Raw genomic sequence first — 20402 nt, 5'->3', positions numbered from 1 at the left:
TGTTTAGGACATGACCGTGGGAATGATCTACAAGAAGCGTCCAATGGCATATGATCACCATGTGACTGTCGTGCACACATTTACACACACACACACACACACACACACACACACACACACACACACACACACAGACGGCAGTCTACAGCTGAGTTCACATCCAATTCCATCCACTTACATTTATAAGCATCTTCTGAACACAAGACAGCCGCAAGGTCTGCTGCGAAGCCAACAAAACTGCTGCATACCAAAGTTAAAGTTGAACAGAGAAAAGATGTTTAACCAGCAGAGGATGTAATGTTCACAGACTGACCACTGACCTCTTAAGACTGAATTTGTAGACTTAAAACTGCATCATTGGCAGTGTGTTGCATGCTTTGTGTGTGTGTGTTTTGGGATTTATGAGGACACAAATTTGTATAATGACATTGGTATTCCTCTGGTATTATGACATAAACATGAAATATGAGGACATTTCATAAGTCCTCATATTTAAAATAGCTTTAAAAACATACTAAACAATGTTTTATTAAAAATGTAAAAATGCAGAATGTTTTCTGTGATGGGTAGGTTTAGTGGTAGTGTAGGGGGACAGAATGTACACATTGTACAGTATAAAAACCATTACGCCTATGGAATGCCCACACTTTGATAGCAAAACAAACCTGTGTGTGTGTGTGTGTGTGTGTGTGTGTGTGTGTGTGTGTGTGTGTGTGTGTGTGTGTGTGTGTGTGTGTGTGTGTGTGTGTGTGTGTGTGTGTGTGTGTGTGTGTGTGTGTGTGTGTGTGTGTGTGTGTGTGTGTGTGTGTGTGTGTGTGTGTGTGTGTGTGTGTGTGTGTGTGTGTGTGTCAATCAATGATCTGAACGTCAGTACTGGAGAAGAAACGCTATTGTAAATGAAAAGACGATCTGAGGAAACGGAGCATTAACAGAGATGATCTTCTCATTCATTCATTCTCAAAGCTCCTCTAGTTCATGTAGTCCGTAATTGATTTACATCCTACATCATGAAACATAATCGACCGCACAATGAGCCTGACGGCTGTCAGAGATCCAGCGGGGGAAAATGCTGAAGTGATTGTACTTCATTACTACATTTAAGTATTGTTTTGGGCAATCTGCGCTTATGATACACAATCAACACTGAAACCGAACACTCTTGAACAGTCAAGTTCATTACCAACAGAGGGGATAAAAACCATACTTTTTCTCTTTAAAGTTTCAATTAGACATTCAAAGAACAAAGTGCCTCTATCACAGGTCATCACTCTTTATAAAAAGCTAAAAAGCTAATCACATCTCACTGACATTTGAACTATTCTGATATTCATATCACTTCAGTAAAAAAAAAAACGTAAAAAAAAAAACTACAACAATGTCTATAAGTGAAAGCTTAAATGTCACATCAAACTGTAATTGGTTCATCAAGCAGTCTCTTCATAAGACTGACAGCTGGTCAATATTCACTGGTTCCCAGGCATGTAAATCACACAGAAGTCAACACAGACTGTTTGCAATGGGATTTCCTTTAGGGTCAGTATAGATTATTTTAATGTTTTGAAAGAAGGCTCTGTGCTCATCAAAGCTGCATTTATTTTTTATTAAAAATACAGTAAAAAATTGTAATATTGTGAAATATGAATACAATTTGGAAAAAAACTGTTTTCTATGTGAATATATTGTGAACTGTATTTTATTCCTGTGATCAAAGCTGAATTTTCAGCATCATTACTCCAGTTTTCACTGTCACATGATCCTTCAAAAATCATTCTAATATGCTGATTTGCTGCTCAAGAAACATTTCTGATTATTATAAATGTTGCTGCTTCACATTTCTTTCAGGATTCTTTAAATATAAAGTTCAAAAGAAAAATATTTATTTGAATTAGAAAATTGTGTAACATTATAAATGTCTTTATTGTCACTTGTGGTCAATTTAATGCATCCTTGCTGAATAAAAGTATTAATTTAATTAAAAATAAATAATCTTATATAATAATCTATCCCAGGCATTTGAACGGTAGTGTATAACACCCAACACACACATCACCCACAAAAACACTGCAAAACAACAGATGAACAGACGCTGATTGTCACAACGCACCCAGTGCCATCTGTAATAATCAGTCAACACCTAATCTACACTGATGAATCTAAGTAATAATAAATCAATAAAAATCATTCAATGGGAAACTTGTCAGAGTGAATCGGCATGTTCATGATGGAGTGTGTGTGTGTTCTCGGCCAGATCTCATGCTGAGACACTAATTACAGACATGTAGAGCTCAGCATAACACACGCAACAACCAGCAGAGCTGTGATGCACACACGCGTGTGTGTAATTAACCTCCGTGGCTCACATCACAGCCAACACTTTGAACTGAATGTAAGAGGAGCGATAATACAGAATTCCTCTGTGAGTGAGTGAGTGAGTGAGTGAGTGAGTGAGTGAGTGAGTGAGTGAGTGAGTGAGTGAGTGAGTGAGAGTGTGAGTGAGTGAGAGTGTGTGAGTGAGTGAGTGAGAGTGTGTGAGTGAGTGAGTGAGAGTGTGTGAGTGAGTGAGTGAGTGAGTGAGTGAGTGAGTGAGTGAGTGAGTGAGTGAGTGAGTTGTGATTTATGAGGAAATAAATTTGTATAATGACATGGGTATTACACTGGTATTATGCCGTAGACATGAAATATTTCCTCATGTTTAAAATAGCTTTAAAAACATCCTAAACAATGTTTTATTAAAAATGTAAAAATGCAGAATGTTTTGAAATTAATATACCATCTCAATCTCTCCTCAACATGACATGATTTGAGGAATCAATGTTTGGAGCATAAACTGAACTTAACTTTCATACTTAAGTATGAGGGATAGTAATAATAAAGGGCACTAATAATAGCAGTGATTTAAAACGTATGCAAGCATTCAACCACTACCACATCACTAGAAAGAGTGAGCGAGATGGATAGAGAGAGAAAGATCAAGTGTCTCAAACTGTCATCTGTTGAGGGTCACAGAGGTCAACAGGTTAGTGGGTCAGCAGATCAAATCCAGAGCTTCCAGGATGTTTAACTTCTAAAAACAGCCAAGCTTAAATCAACCCTGAGGATTAGCGTCTGATGACACAATGTGCATCAACTCAAAATGAAAATTTTTTTTTCTTTATATCTGACACTGAATACAGGGTCTGTCATTAAAGAGGACAAACACACACCTGCTATTGACACTCAAGGCCAGGAAAAGCTCAACGGAGGAATCTGCTCACAGACGCAGCAGCAGTTTTGTATGGAGCCATAATTAACAACATTATTACTCAGAGAGGGAGGCTGGCGGACTTTACTGTGAGTTTAGACCACAGTGTGTGCGTGTGTTTGTGTATGTGGCCCAGTTGGCTCGCCCATCTGTTGTTGATTTGACCAGACTGAATCGTCTAGCGCAGTAAACCCAGACGGGAGAGCTCAAGAAGGGTTACTCGTGCCCAGACATGCAACGACGCTCCAGATCAGCAGGATTAATCCAGGTTCAACACCTCCAGACACACATGAACATCTAAAACAGCCCTCACCAGCGACTCACTAAAGATGAAAAAGCTAAATCGCAACATTACACAAAAGTTTAATATATACACTTATGTGGCGTTAAAGAAATGGTCACACCGTAAAGATAATCTTGAATGGATTAAAATTGCATATAATTGCTTGTTGCTTGATGACATTGGGACTAGTGTAAAAGCCTGATCTGAATTGGCTGCAAATTTCAGCAACAAGGACCTAGATGATGTCTTAAACTTCATTTGTATGATGAGAAAATTTCACATTAACAAAGCAAGATATCTTACTGTAAACACTTTTACTATTATAATCACTTCAAAATATTGCCTCCATTAAAAAAAAAGGTTTAAAAATGTCTTACATTACAGAATAATTTTTAAATAAATTGTAACTTTTTAAGTATTTAACTATTTATTTTCCTTTGTATTCCCTCACTTGTTTTTGCTCTCTAATGTTTTGATTTTGTTGAAATCCCATCTGGCTAGCGCGCTTCCCATAATGTTTATGCATTCGGTCAGTAGGCGGAAAGTAGGTGGACTTTCGTGACTTTTCAAACGCATTCGACCACATGAGCGCCTACATTACAAAATCAATCCGGTCAAATGTGTTTTCAACTACCTCTGGAAGTGGTTGAAAGTGGACAAGCTGAAAACTTTTTACACCATTTACACCTGTATTATAGAACCGTCCACTTGAGATCCAATTTATGAAAACATCTTGATACCAGGTGTAAAGAAGGCCTTAGTTATTTTTTTATTTTCCATAAATGTGAAATGGGTCCTAAACACTACAAAAAGATGAACCTGAAAGTAACAAAAGTGAAAGACACACAGTAGACGTTGTGTGATAAAAGCACTTCTGTGACTGACTGACTGTCACACACACATAACATAAAGCTGCTGGATATTTCATTCACATCTTCAGTCAGTCTCTCAGGGATGGACAGAGTCTGTCCTCCATTTCACATCTCAGTGAACCGATCATGTGATGCTCCAGTGAGTCCTTCCACTCCTGCAAGCCTCTAACACACACACTCACACATGCATACACACACATACACACAATCACACATGATGAATTCTGAGCTCATCATACACACACACACACCTGATGCATACTACAAATTTCACATCTCAAAACTAACAAAAATAAGTCATGGTGCCAAACTACCATTTACTTTTGAACACTTGCACAGTTTCAGTGATTAATCTAGTTACTGCTCTATTGACCAATGCCGATAATTCAAATATAGGCCGATATATCCTGAAACCATGCAAATTACATGTCAACAGTAGTGGTTGATGTCCGAGGTTTCCAAAGCGCAAAAATGCAATGCCTAAATCATAATAATGAAAACTATGAGCTACAAACAATGAAAACCACAGTGCAACAATGCAATTACTAAATCATCTCCAAATGTCTGCTGAACACATATAGATTGTTTAAAACACTACTTGTAGTAAACGAATAGTTAAACCGTCCCAAGCACAACACCTGAATCTAATCAGCATTAAACACTGAATAAAATGCTAAATTAAAACCGACATTAAAATAGCATTTGCAATTTTTAAGTTTAACCAACATGCATGCACACAAAGCAATATCAAATGAAAAGGAAAAGTGGTTTGAAAAGCAGAGCAATTAGACTTTAATGAAAAATTAAACAATCTTTCCTTTTCTTTGGAATAATAGCACCGGTAAAGCATTCACAATATGACCAGGAACATGCATTAAGAAACTTAAACAGGATCAGTTTTGATTTGGTTGATGGTGTTGTGCCAAATTTCGACCCCCTGCCAGATTATTACCCCCTAGTATTGGTAGGTTTAGGAGAAGGTGTGGGGGAGGGGTTAGGATTAGTGGTGGGGGGCGGGGGGTTGTAGTAATTTGGCAGGGGGTCAAAATTCGGCACAACAATGATTTCCATTTCTTATAGCCCAGGAATTTTCCCTCATCATAGCAACTTTAAACAAATTTACAACACAAAACACCAAGAGTTGCATCATAAATCTCTTAAAACTACCTCCTTCTGTTCCACAATGAGTTAAGTGAACAAAAAGATGACAACTCGGAGAGTATGAAAAAAACAATAAAATCTACAACTGCACGACTCTTACCTTCTTCATTCGGCCGTTGCGTGTTCCTGCAAAAACCACTGTGTTGCTGCGATAATCGTAAGCAGCTACCGAAGTCATACCATCATCTTTGTCTATGAAGAGCGGAATGCCCTCGATAGTGCTGGTGCCCCCTAGAGGCTGGTTAAAATCCTGCCCGCAGAATTTATCGTCAATCTGGAGAGGCTGAAACAGACAAACACAGAGGGTTTGAGAAAGGGACTCCACCAAAAGGTCAATGCCTGGGTAAGACAGGCTGCCAGGGTGGGTTTTTCCTAAAAACCGTATCAGTGGAAGTCTTACACACACACACACACTCACACACAGTAGTAAGGCCATTTATTACATGGATGCCAAAACGGAAAAGCAAGGTCACTCTATTGCAGGAAACCCTGGAAGGTTGATGTAAGGACACGAAAGTTAGTGAGTGGGAAAAGGGTAACATATTTACAATACTTATAAAACCAATTTACTGTTCTTGTTATTTTCCAACAGAATGTCATCTTAAAGTATCTGTTAGTCATGTAATATATACACTACCATTCAATGTTGAAAACAGTTGTGCTGCTTAATATTCTTGTGGAAACCGTGATCAATTTTAAATACACCATTCTTTAATGAAGTTCAAAAGAACAGCATTTATAATAGAAATCTTTTGCAACCTTATACATTTTTTATTCTCACTTTTGATCAATGTAATGTATCTTTGCTGAATACAAGTATTAATTTCTTTCAAAAAATAATCTTACTGATCCCAAACTTTTGAACAGTCTGGAAGTATGTTTCCTATTAATTTTCATCATAAAGATTTAAAGAAATTCTTCAATAAACTTCAAAATTTAATTTGTGAAAGCGTGGTATTAGTAGAGTATTGTTTGAAATTAATAAATTACTCATCCCACATAACAAGTCACTAAATCATTTAAGATGAAGATTAAAAGTTTCTAAAAGTTGAAATCATGTTGACTTTTTTGGGGTTCTGACCACTCGTTCTAAATGTTACGAATACAAATATTGATTCTGAATGGAATGTTTACTTCCAGAATCCTGTTCTGTTCTATTGCCATTGTACAGGAAGTTCCTCTCTGATGAAGTCGGGGGAGAGAGCGAGAGAGAGGGAGAGAGATCCAAATGTATCCGAGCCCACAGAACTCGAATGAAAGCACTGCTAATTCCACAGAATGTGAATGCCATCCATTCACAATATTTCACACATTTTCCACCCTGCATTTTGAAAAATGTTTGAATAAAAGGTTGAATATATTTGGCTAACTTTGCATACTTTACAGCTGTACCTCATGGGAAAAAAAATAGGCTAAATTTGATCAAACCTCCAACTGGTGACAACTTAAAAGTTAAATATTATTCAAATAAAATGTGAAATTTTCTTTTAGGGTTAGACTTTAGGTTAGTCTTTGCTGTATACATAAACAACTGTCTGTAGTAGGTGCGCTCATTCAGAAAGCTAAGTAAACGTGTGTGTGTGCGTGTGTGTGTGTGTGCTTTTGTTTATATTACATTGTGGGGACCAAATGTCCGCGTGATGTAATATAAACCTGAGTTCACGTACATCGTGGGGACCAGCCACCGGTCCCCACAAAGTAAATTAATTAATACAAATACTAAATTATGTTTTTGTGAGAAAATAAAGGTGTGCACAGTTTCCCATGATGGTTAGGTTTAGGGTTAGGGGTAGGGTAGGGGATAGAAAGGACGGTTTGTACAGTATAAAATGCATTGCGGCCTATGGAAAGTCCCCACAATTCACAAAAACAAACATGTGTGTGTGTGTGTGTTCTAAAGCTGCCTAGGCACACATCAATAACCTTTCTTTCTTTCTCACTGTCTTTTCTCTCTTCACCTTCCCTTTTCTCTTTGTTTTTCTTTCTGTCTTAATCCGTCCAAAAGAGTCTCTACCTCACAGCAGGAAGAAAGGAAACAGAAGAAAAGAAAGAGGAAAGAGTCATACGGGCATCAATTCACTTAGCAAACTCACTTTTTCTCCTCTGAGCTAAAAACCTGATGTCAAGCAGTCAGACACTTCAGACACACTCTCTCACAGACACACACACACACACACACAAAGCCTGGCTGGAGGATTTACAGCTTTGAAAACATCAAAAGTAATTTAATTCAACATCTTTATGCCATCATGAGCTAAGCTTATTTAAATATCATTCTTATGTAGTCAGACTTTTAACTATTAGCATAAAAGCAATCCCTATGAACGGCTGTACAGAAAAACCCGGAACACAAAAACTAGTGGAATTTGGTATTGGATAGGCTATATTTTAATTTTGATGCAATGCATTATGCGACGGTCTTCTCTAAAGAGATTTTGAAAGAAGTTTTTTCTGCTCACCAAGGCTGCATTTATTTGATCAAAAATACAGTAAAAACAGCCCTATTGTGAAATATACAATTTATTTCTGTAAATTTTCAACATCATTAGTCCAGTCTTCAGTGTCACATGATCTTTCAGAAACCATTCTAACATGCTGATTTGCTGCTCAAAAAACATTTCTGATTATGAATGTTGTGCACAGTTGTGCTGATTGATGTACTTTTGTGGAAATTGTGATACATTTTTTCAGGATTCCTTGAAGAATAAAAAGTTCAAAAGAGCAGCAATTCTTGAAATAGAAATGTCTTTACTGTCACTTATTTTGATTAATCTCATGAGTCCCTGATGAATAAAAGTATTAATTTCTTTCGAAAATATCATACTGACCCCTAACTTTTGAATGGTAATGTATCTAACTAAAAAATTTGGCCCAAAGCAGGCATCTGAAGGACTCATGACCTTATGCTGCCTTCTGTGACGCATTTATGCATTTTGGAACAGAGCTCTAGTCCCACTGCTATTTCACACTTGATTGATGGCTGATTTGATGCAGTATTTTCTCAATACTCATGGGTCACACAAAGAAGATGAGCATTACATTCACTCAAAGTGTGTGTGCTAAAGTAATTACATTCTCTCACACACACAAACGCACATTCACACTTTACTAGTGAGGATTAAACTAATGCAGGACTAAACCGGTTGCAGAAAGACATACCAAAACACACACACACATGCATAACTCCACAACAATGGGTGTGTGTGTGTGTGTGTATTTTCAGACTGTTGATTATGTGTCTGCTCAGGGCAGAGGCGAAACCAAACACAACACACAACATTCCAGAGGGAGAGAGAGACATGACTCTATAAATGTTTCAAAAAGTTGAATGCGTTAAACCAGTTACATTAAACAAACACACTGCCCTGATCTGATCAGTGTGAATCATTTGAGCAGTACCAGATTTTCAACATTCTATTTTGATGAGATTTAAACGGCTGATTTCTGTGTTCCTGTGAGTAAAAATACACAAGCACTGAGATTCTGTCAGACATACAGCATTAAATATGTTATTTAGCAGTGTAATTGATCTGACAACAACAACAAAAAAATAATCATTTTCAAAAACCATAAGCAATTTTGAATCTGATAAAAATTATATAAAATGAAAAGAACATTTGTTTGGAAACACAATATTTTTAAACATGACATCAATTTGTTCACCATGGACTGCACCAATATAAGAATTCCATTTAGATGGCAATATATAGTTATTCTAAAGTAGCATAAACTCTGAAAAAAAAAAAAAAATGTAATGGGCTTTATTGGCATTTAAATTGTTAGAGTCATGAAAGACTCGAAAAAAGCTGCACAATTTGGATGCAGATTGGAGTGCTTCCATTTAAATTTTTGGACTCACAGGGCAATAATTATTTGTCATATGAGTCTCCATTTAAAAGCACAGAAAAAAAGATTTAAATCACTAATCAACATCACTAATTAATGGCTAGTTAGTTGTTGGATGACTAGTCAACCATCCTGGGAACTTAAGCACTGAAATTTGGGGTCAGTTGTGTAAAGGCCAGGTTTATTCTTAATTAAAAACGGCCATAAGATAGGGTTTTAAAAGACATGAATTGGTAAGCTGATAAGTGAATTGTGGAGAAAAAAAATAAAAATATTGAAGAGTTCTGAACAATTTCAAATGTTTAAGTATTTAGACGTGACATGTTCAGTGGCTCTGTATTAGTTTTGCTTCCCAAAAATGTCTTTCATTCTCCATTAATCCATCCGCTTAGAGGTCTACCGACAGACTTTGAATATAAAGAAAGGGAAAAAGATCAAACCGATTTGGAATGAGTCAGAAAAATAAAAATGAGGATCTTTATCTCTGAGTGCTTGGTTAAATGAAAGCCATTCTTTGCCACTGAAAGCCCCAAGAAAGACAGAGCGAATGAGACGAACAGAGACGAATGAGGAGAGAGAGATTAAGAGTGAGTGAACGAGAGGACGAAAAGCAAGCCCTGGTCCCAGAGGACCGTGATGGCAGAGAAGATGGGATCAAGCCTCGCTAAATGAATTAGAAAGCATGAGCGAGAGAGCAACTCATGAAATTTACTCAACTCCCCTAATGATGTTCCTGTCTGACTGAATAATGGAAGCACTTGGGAGAAAGACAGTGAGAGAAAGCGGACGCAAAAGGAAACAGGAGGTGGGTGACAGGAAGAGTTCTTGTGATATTTATATTCTACAACATTTAATGAAGTTAGACTATTAGGCACAGTTAGACACAAGCTAACAGTGTAGTCAAGGTTCTTGACAATAGTTGTACTACTCTTAACCAGTGTCGTTCTTTAATTTGCATCCCAGCCCAATAAGTAGACTGCTATAGAGCCGTGTTTATCAGCTCTAGTTCCACCCACCTCCCAGTTTTAGATGCCTCCTTATTCAACACACAAAGAAAGTGATGAGTTAAATCACGTAGTGAGACATCTAAAACTTTCTAGTAGGTGGGTCTCCAGGATAGTTGAGAAACACAGCTATAGAGGACTTTACTAGGCTACTCCTCAATGTTCCCTGTTGTCCTACCCTGACGACCCTAGTCTGCTCTCTAGTCTAATTTCTCCACTTATATCTAATCACAATCACCCTTTGCACCAAGATAATGGAAGCTGAACTCTAGCAGGGGACATTACTGAAGCACACAGCACACCCATTCATCCAACCCAACAAATCAATCGTCGTAGCCATGCAGTGTGTCTTAATGGCCTGCCATCAGAGACTTACCGAGTTGATGCATGGTAGCTCCTTGTTGAGTAGCCAGGGCAAAGACAGCTTGCCCTCTCCTCTATAGCATGACTGAATCCTTTCCTTGATCTTCTCCTTTATTCTGGTTAGCGTGAACAAGCAGAGTGCTGATTCTTTTGGGGGTTTGGCCCGGTTCTTCTGGCCTTGGGAGAAGACTGTAAACAATATGTCCTCTTGTTCAGACACTCCCAAAGAGTTAGCAAGTTGCTTTCCGGGTTTGCTCAAGTAGGCGTCCTGGATCAGTCGATACTCTACACCATCTTTGGTGCATCCAATTGGGAATTCCACATAGGAATAGAACCTGGGATCTTCAATACAGAGTCGGACGATCTTAGAGGTAAAGAACTGTTCCCCACTGGCATCAGGAGAAGTTAGTTGGGTATCCAGCTGCAAGGTCAAGTAGTAGACAAACTGTTCACTGCTAAAGCTGTATATGTAATAAATGTCAAATGCTGGGAATTTGGACAGCGTATCTGAGGGGATCTTCAGCTGGGACGAGACAAACTCATCCTGGTGGACAAAGCTGAATATGTCAGCATCCTCCTCATTGGCCATCAACTTACGGCTGGAAAGTGTTGGGAAGTACTCAGATTTCCCATCGATGGGCGTTCCAATGAAAAGCTTACTGATATGGCCCTCAGAAATGATGACGCCGGACATGGTTCCTGATTCAGCGACGCTGGAGAGGTAGTGTTCCTTACGGTGGTGTGGCTCGCCAAGCTTGAAAAGGTCATCCAGGCGCAGAAACTGACAGACGCCTTGCCAGGTGCTTCCACAAGCAATGAGTCGGTTTTGGGGATAGTCTATTAACAGCAGCTTATTCACATTACTATTTGGGTAAAGGTCATGGGGGCATAGCTGTACACTTGGAGGTGGATAGCATTTCTCGTTGTCCACTACCGGACCAGTCTCATGACTCCTCAACTTGGTCAAGTTGCTAGAGAGCTTGTAGATCCAGTTTACAGCGCCAACGTACACATCTCCTGTCTTGTTATGGATGGCTAAATGCGTCAGACCCCAATCAGGGGGCGAGAAGGACTTAAATGGCTCTGGTGCTCCTCCAGAAAGGTGAGGGGAAATGCAGATAGTCAGCAGCCCAAGGAGCATTACCGTCCTTGGGCTAATAATGCATTGCGGCCCCTGCTGAGGCCACATATCTGCGCTGGTCCTCGCAAGTGAAGGGTGTGGTGGTCCACACTATTAGTCTTCAACCTGGGACTTTTAAAGGAACTCAACAAAGAAAGGGAGGCAGCACAAGCCTTATCGATTCAATGCTTCATTGCCTTCTCACATAAAAGTCATCCAATCCAACATCCACCTCAATTCCTCGTCCAGGGCTCCTGCAGGGCAAAAAACACATTATGAGTGCAAATGGAACATATCTGATTCATTATGCATCATTTCTCAAAGTCAAACAGTAGGGAAAGAGATTCAAGACAATATCTTTCGGTTTGCAACAAATCATTTAAAACCGTGTGGTTGAATGAGGTGAACCGTGTCAACTTTTAATTACTAAGACTGATAGCTCTGAGGGTGAAGATGGATTGGAGATGCACTGTAAACAAACTCTTCACTAAACAACACTACAGCTGCAGAGTTGGACCTGCTTCAGTACAGGCATAAGACATCCATCATCACAAAGTGTCTGACAGCAGCTTTGTGTACATCAAGTATGCAGGTACATAACAGTGTCCCTTTAAAAGGGCACTGAAAAACAAACAAGTCTAAAATAAGTTTTTGAGGTCTGAGATGCTTGAAGTTGTTCTTAACTTTACAAGGACAAGAAAATTACATTGTCCTGTTTCAAGTCAACTTGAAATGATCGATTCCTTTTCTAATTCACAGCTCTGAGAACACAAATTGCAGTATAAAACCAATAGGTGCTCCACAATGCATTATGATGTTTCATATGCATTATAATTGTTGTCTCTGTACACCATAATAATATGATCCAAAATTCTGTTGAAATGGTGACAAACCATTGAGTAAACTGTGGTAAACTGTATTAAAATATGCTACACAACAATTACTTGTAAAAACTGGGCCCTAAGTTTGGACCAGGGGCAAATTCCAAATGGAAGGGAGAATCCCTATGCCCTACTTCCTTCGAAGGGCAGAGCCCTTAAAGTGGGGACTTTGGAGAGAGCAGGGCAATTGCGTGCCGTTATGTAGCTGTTTGGAATGCACTTGGCAAAAGGAGCAATGAAAGACAACGTAATTTCCCATGTTCCCATGACAACGCAGCACAGTGTCCATTAGCTGATTAGCTGTCCTTACAACAGAAATTTCTTATTATTGCTGTTAACATAACTGTTGCAAATAAAGATACATTTTATATAGTTAAAAAAGTGTTATATGTACGTGTGAGTGTATTTCTCTGTTCTCAACTTTAAAACTTGCCGTCTAATCTTTGAACGCTGCAAGAAAACACATTTCTTATAAATGAAATTTATTTAAAAATAACATGACCAAAACGTGTGAAATATATCACGAAAAAAAAAAACCTCCCCCACCATCTAGCTTTAAAATGAGCATTCGCTGAGTCACGTGACCATAATTTATAAATTATAAAATTACTTCCTTGAAGTGACCATTGCATGTACCCTTCGCTAACGGCCTTCTCGAAAGGCCCTTCGTGAAGGGATTCAGTTGTTCACTTTCGTTTGGAACACCCCTACAAATGGTGCCCCCTTATCAAAGTACCCTTCAAGAGTGCAAAAATGCCTTTGGAATTTGCCCCAGGATTCCTCAAATCCAGCTTTGGAAGGGCAATGCCCTAATCAAAGACACCTGAACAAGCTAATCAAGTTCTTCAGAGTTACTAGAAAATTACAGGAAGGTGTGTTTTAAACTCTGCAGACAGTGGCTTCAAATCCAGCCCTAGATAAAGATGTTGCCATTTAATTCAACAAATTAACAAATCCAGGACTGACATCACAGTGAATAAAGATCTGGACTGGTAACTCAAAAGGGCGACCATGAAACCATAGGTTACTCCAGAGGAACTATACTTGAAGTTGTTTTGGATAAAAGCACTTGATAAAAAATTACTACCCAATTAATTGTTAGGGAAACAAATTGCAATTGTGGTGATGACAGAAAATACATCCAAACAAAACAAATGAGTTCATCATGATTTCCACTTGAAAAAAATTATGAGACGAAACTACAAAAACAGGAAAATCTCAGCAACAGGAGAAAGTGTAAAAGATAAAAGGAAATAAAAAGAGGAGATAGAGCAAAGGGAAAATAGGAGGAATGTTTTCCTTTCTCTATCTTTTCTTTGCCCATTTCTTATCTCCATTGCTTTTTTCCTGTTCGGGTGACTGAGGGCCTTCTTATCTGTCCATCATTCCCCAAGGACGAGATGATGGGAAGTGGCGTCATTCCACAGATCTCCAGAAACATGCGCAAAAAAATGGACCAGAGAAGGGAAAGTATTCTTCTGTCTATCAGCAGAAGACCAACCAACTAAAATCAACTCAATACCACAGATGAGCTATCATATTTTATACAGAAAAAATTGAATTACTTTATTTTTTTTTTTACTTTATTTAAAAAGAACAAGCATTACCAGTGTAACCCAAAATACCCTACAATCATTGTTACTACTGTAAAACCATTAGTATATTAATATACATATAATATACAAACCATAGTATATTAATATACAAACCAAAATGTATTCAGACACCTTGAACATTTCATTCATTATTACAGTTTATTTACTATAGTTTAAAAAAAATCGAAATAAAATATGACAAGATATCAGAGTTAAACTGTCAGAAAAAAATGTATCTTAATTATATCAGATAACACCTAAGTAAAACATGGTCAGGTCAAAGTGTCTGAATAATTTTTTGTTTGACTGTAGCTCTCCTTCAAATAGCACAAAGAAGCTTTCAGAATTTCAGTTTTTATTTTGATGATAGTAGTAGTGGCCAGTTGGCTCTTTAATAATAACAAAAATTTACCATAGTATCCTACTACCACATTTTTGGACGTGTCATAGTACCATCCATCACGTATTCTTCAAAGAACTACAAAAGTAACCATTCAGTACCATGCTATTTCCATCACTTTACTATGGTACCACCACTATACTGTAAGGGAAGTCATTAGATGTCTCTGTTAAATTACTATGTGTGCATGTGCATGCAAAACAGAGCAAAATTCCCAAACCTCATTTCTCTTCATTTGAGTGGATCGGTCGTGATAGAGACGGCCGTAAATATCAAAACAAATTGCATCTGTGTGTCCTCATATTGTTATCTGGCAATGAAATGGTTAAAACAGTCTACACCAAATCATTTGTAGTGAGCTTAGAGATAAGGCATAAGAATGAAAGCGAATAAACATGAAAATTTAAATGACAAAATGTACGCCAGAATGCCTCAGAATGGACTGACAACTTAAGAGAATTATCAATCTCATCAAGAGATAAAAGAAATTCTTGCCTAACATCCCTGAATGCTTTCTTTCATCTTGTGTTCTCATCTTCCACTTTTAGATTCGCCAATTTCCCATGAGTACCTGCACTTCAGACGATCAGTAAGTGCTTAAATGATGCCAATCAATGAATCTGCAAGTGCCTGAATCAGCCTCTGAATATTTATCTGTCTGTGCATGCTGCTGTTATCATAGATATTCTTGTTTATATCACAGATCTCAGCCTAGCTCGATATTATCAGTGGCATCAGTTTCTACTTGTGTCAGTCAAATGAGCCGCTCTGAAAACCGCAGACTATTGTGCAAACATATTACAGTCCTAGAACCTGTATTTACTGGCACATCTACCACAAGCATCCAAAAACAATATGCAGAAACGTTTTAAATTTTTTATTTAATTAAATATCAAAAATGCAATAATTAACAACACCACCACCATTAAAATGCAATGTAATGCAAAAGAATGGTTCATTCTAAATTTTCTGCAAGCAAAATATATTTATTATTTTGCTTTGGGCAAAAAATGTTCCCGGTGAGATTCACCCTTAGAACCCGCCACACTCAACCGAAACGAGCGCTAGAGTACATTTCAGCATAAGGAACATGAGACAGAGTTAATATGGAAGTCAATTCATTCTCCATTTTTCCCACAGCTGCCCGAGGACACGTTATTCAGCGAGTCGTCTCACAACCCCTCTGCTTTAGAAAACAGAGCATAAATTCACATACACACACTGTGGACAGACCTCTAAACCCGTCTCCTCAGATAATGGCGAGTGGTGGCAGGCGGCCGGCTGATTTATTACTTGTGGCATATCAATTACAGAACTCGCCTCTCAGATGGAGCAAAAATACACACAGAATACACTCAGAAAAAGACGAGATGTGTATAAAAATCACAAAAGCAAAAGTCTCCAATGGAAAAAAACAACATACAAACTTAAATGACATGCTCTTTAAAAAATAAAGTACTATACATTTTGCATTCTGTGCACAATATGCACACCCGAATTATGTTCTGTATTTGCCAAGATGTGCAGAACAGAGCACACCATGGATACTGAATCCCACAATTCAATGTGCTTGATATGGCTTTCCATTTGCAGTGTGACTAACTAGACAGCACTTGTAGTTTTAAAAAACTAAGTTTAATGTTTAAAAATTACAGTTAAAATTGTTTATTACTGCATATAGAACACTATTTAGGATTACATGTTTTAGTATATAATATTTGGGTGATTCTTCGCTTAAGTTTCGACTACTTGAATAATGACATTTCTGATATTAAACTCTGAACGATGGAGGATGGGAAGGAAAACACAAGTTCACAGGAAGTGGCCAGTCAGCAATGACACGGTCATTTCACAGCTCATTATCCTACTAATTAAACACAGTAAATAAGCCTCAGACAAACGAACTGCATGCAAAAGTCAACATGCATGTTTATCTTGCAGCACATAGATGATACAGCGTTGGCCTGTGCATGGAGGGGTGTGAATATAATGATGCACACGAGAATCCAACACTTATGAATTGTATACATAACATTTAACCATATTTCCCCCCCAAAATACCACAGTTACTACTCTAAAATCATAATAAATGAAAGTAACCTTCTAAATCATTTTAGAATCTAAAACCTTGCAAGCACAGTTTTACTGTAGTAATACCTGAAGTAAGGCGGGGGAATGAACAGATGTTGTTTACGCTCACCCCTTTAATGCCTGACCCCGTCCAGCCCTCTTACCCCCTATGGAGTAAAATCCCTCTCACACTCCCTCATCTCCAGCCCTACCCCCCGTATCCAGCTCTAAACTCTCAGAAACAGGTTTTTGAACCGCCCGCATGTCAAAATTACTGCACTCATGTGGCCAAACAAACAGACATCTACCACAACACGTTTATAATTGAAAAATCTACACCTATAAAAGTATTATATGATCCCATTATCTGATCTAAACATCTTTGAATAAGAAGGAAACCACCCAGCAACCACTCAGAAAATCCTAGCAACCAAACAAAACACTGCAGCAACAAAATAGCAACATTCTGTATTAAAATTAAAATAAAAGTTGAAACAAAAGTTTGGCAGAGATAATATATTCTGTCATCTGAAATCAGATCTTCTAACATTAACACTGATTTTAGTCATGAAAGTATGTTTTTATCTAGTTTTTTCAGCTGGTTGGTTCTGAAAGTATTTTTCCCATAAGGATTTTAAAAAAGTCGTTGTTTAAGAGTTATAAGCCATGAACCAAACCAATCAGCTACGAGGTGAATCACAACATTACAAACTTTGGTTTGGAATTTTTTTTTTAAAAACTGGACAAAAAGACGAAAGTACTGTGAACTTAAAGGCTTTAATGATGGAAAGAACTACAAATCAATTAAAAAAAAAAATACAATATTTTTTTAGTAGTTCAGGAGTGTATGAAAATTGACTCCACGTCATTTGCAGTGCTTCATGGGAGTGGGCGGGGCTAAAATGTTATTTGTGCGATTTGCTAGTCAAGGTTCTGATTGGTGGAGACTTCTTTTCAGAATCATAGGTAATGACATTTTCTTCAGGAATTCCGCAGTTAAACACATTTAAAAAATAAGTTGAAATAATTATTGTGGGTTTGTAACTGTTGAGGCACACGCAAACACTATAAATGTAACCGTTATTCCTGCTGTTAAATTATGTACTACATTCGTATTCATACAAAGGCAAATTCAAACTCTCTGGATCTCTCAGCACTGTCTAGGCTAACTGTGTTGAGACCAAATGTGAATGGTGAATTACCGTTACAATGAAGATAGAGCAGGAATCAAGGCTTCGTCGGGACAGCATTCTTGCACGGAAAAGTGCAATTCCACAACATTTTAAGATAAAGAGGCATTCTTTGGTTTTTAACTATGGTAACTACTGTGCTCACTCACAGAATCAGACACTAATGCTTTTTATATAACACATTTCCCGTTATGAATTATCATTTGGTTCATTGGTCCATTGGGTCGGATTGCTTACACATCTCAAGCAAACTGTTCCACCTCTTCAAGGAGGTCTCGATACACTTGTTTGGTCCGCTTTTGTTGCGCACCTGAGTACGATTGCTGCATTCACACCCGCCCAAACGAATAGCACCAAGGGGGACAACGAACTCTAGTGCGATTCAACCAAACTAATTGAGGCAGATGTGAAAGCACCCTAAGTTATCATAAAAAAATCAATTACCTCTGGAGAAAAAGAATGGCATTTTGGCTTCCAGAACTGGACTGTTGCGCTCTATAGCCGCGTTTCCACTGTCGGGCATGCCAGGGCATGTTTCCACTGTCACTTTCAGGACTTGAGCAGGCCTCCTCAGGTCTTTGGCCCGTCAAATACCTTGGTCCAAAGTGGGCCAACTGGGGCTTGAGGAGTGGTCATGAACAAAGGCGGAGTTTATCGAATTCAGGATAGGGTCAACACTGCTGCTCATTTCCTGTGTTTTCATATCAGGCTACCAACTAACCTCCACATTTAAAACCTTAAAATAAATAAATAAATAAATAAATAAAATATATATATATATATATATATATATATATATATGTGTGTGTGTGATGCTAAAGGCTACTCATGCTAACCATTTCGATAAATGCACAAATGATCAAATGATTATGGAAAAGACCGGTGAAGAACATAGACTATTGTATTTATTTGGTTTCATGTTCTACCCGTCTCTTCCCTGTGCCTTTGTTGATGACGGACTAATGCAGCCGCATATGTCATAAACCACATATACTCCGGTTAACGCATATAACTTATAACTCTGGTTTTCTGCTTGTGAGCTCCCTCTGTTGCTCTGGCAGAAAGTATAACAGTAAAGTGAGATGGGAGATATCGCTCAAACATCCTTCCTCAGATCACATAATTTAAAAAAAAAAAAAGAATAAAAATGCTAAACATGATATTTTATCAATATTTTTCTAAACGTGTAAGCCTTTTGACTTAAAAGCCTTAGTTGAAGTTCACAATTAAATGGATGCAGGCGGGACTGAATAAGTATGTGTGTTCTCTTTTTATGTGAGCTAATGATCAATACCATTTGATTCAGCATGACTGATGTGCACTCCTGACAATTTTTTTTAAATTACTCTCACTGTAACATTTTTTATTGTAAATCATTGGTCAAATATTGATTAAAGTCTTAAAGGGTTAGTTCACCCTTTCAAAAATTAAAATAATGTCATTTATTACTCACCCTCAGTTCGTTCTACACCCGTAAGACCTTTGTTCATCTTCGGAACACAAATTAAGATATTGTTGATGAAATCCGATGGCTCAGTGAGGCCTCTACTGAGAGCAAACTCTCAAAGTCAATAAAGGTACTAAACACATATTTGAAACAATTCATGTGAGTTCAGTGTTTCTATCTTAATATTTTAAAGCAACAAGAATACTTTTTGTGCACCAAAAAAACAAAACAAAATAATGACTTTTCAACAATATCTAATGATGGGCCGATTTCAAAACAATGCTGAAAAGTCATTATTTAGTTTTCTTGGCATAGAAAAAGTATTCTTGTCGCTTTATAGTATTAAGAACCACTGAACTCACATGAACAGTTTCAAATATGTTTTTAGTACCTTTATGGATCTTGAGAGTTTCAATGGCTTTGCTCTCAATAGAGGACTCACGGATTTCATCAACAATATCTTAATTTGTGTTCTGAAGATGAAAGAAGGTCTTACGGGTGTAGAACGACATGACGGTGAGTAATAAATGACATTTTCATTTTTGAAAGGGTGAACTAACCCTTTAAGTCTTTAAGCAAGATCAAATGTTTGCTTCCGTCATGCTCATTTTGCGATCTAGCTAGTTTTCAGTCAGCTAGCCCCATGCTGGTCAAATGGAGGCATGTTAAGGGCAGGTTTTAGGGTAGCGCTGCAGGGCAACTGGCACGACAGTGGAAAAGCGTCTTATGACCTTAAAACTTTAACTGTTTTGGTAAACAGTCATGACACTATGAAAGTGAGTGTTTGCTGAACATCCCTCAGCCTTTATTTAATGTTGGACTTCATGCAAGTCCTTCACAGCACAGTGGTTCATCTAGGACTGTGAATTGAAAGAATTTACGGATGTTCTCTCATTAAAATCTTAAAACTACAGACCATGAAAGAGAAC

The 20402-nt window shown here is 37.8% G+C and overlaps 1 protein-coding gene across 1 annotated transcript in view; it reads right to left on the bottom strand.

The window, feature by feature from the left end:
• plxna1b (plexin A1b) overlaps positions 1 to 20402 on the bottom strand; it is a 152160-nt gene that overhangs the window by 110813 nt on the left and 20945 nt on the right. Inside the window, exons 2-3 of the mRNA XM_067374658.1 lie at positions 10784 to 12144; positions 5658 to 5840 (exon numbers count right to left, since the gene is read on the bottom strand). Coding sequence (XP_067230759.1) covers positions 5658 to 5840; positions 10784 to 11959 — 1359 coding nt within the window. The 5' untranslated portion in view covers positions 11960 to 12144. The remainder of the gene's footprint in view (positions 1 to 5657; positions 5841 to 10783; positions 12145 to 20402) is intronic.

The sequence above is a fragment of the Chanodichthys erythropterus genome, chromosome 21 (genome assembly GCF_024489055.1).
Source record: "Chanodichthys erythropterus isolate Z2021 chromosome 21, ASM2448905v1, whole genome shotgun sequence".
NCBI classification, from domain to species: Eukaryota; Metazoa; Chordata; class Actinopteri; order Cypriniformes; family Xenocyprididae; genus Chanodichthys; species Chanodichthys erythropterus.
The sequence above is the reverse complement of the archived record's forward strand: the minus strand, read 5'-3'. Positions and strand labels throughout refer to the sequence as shown.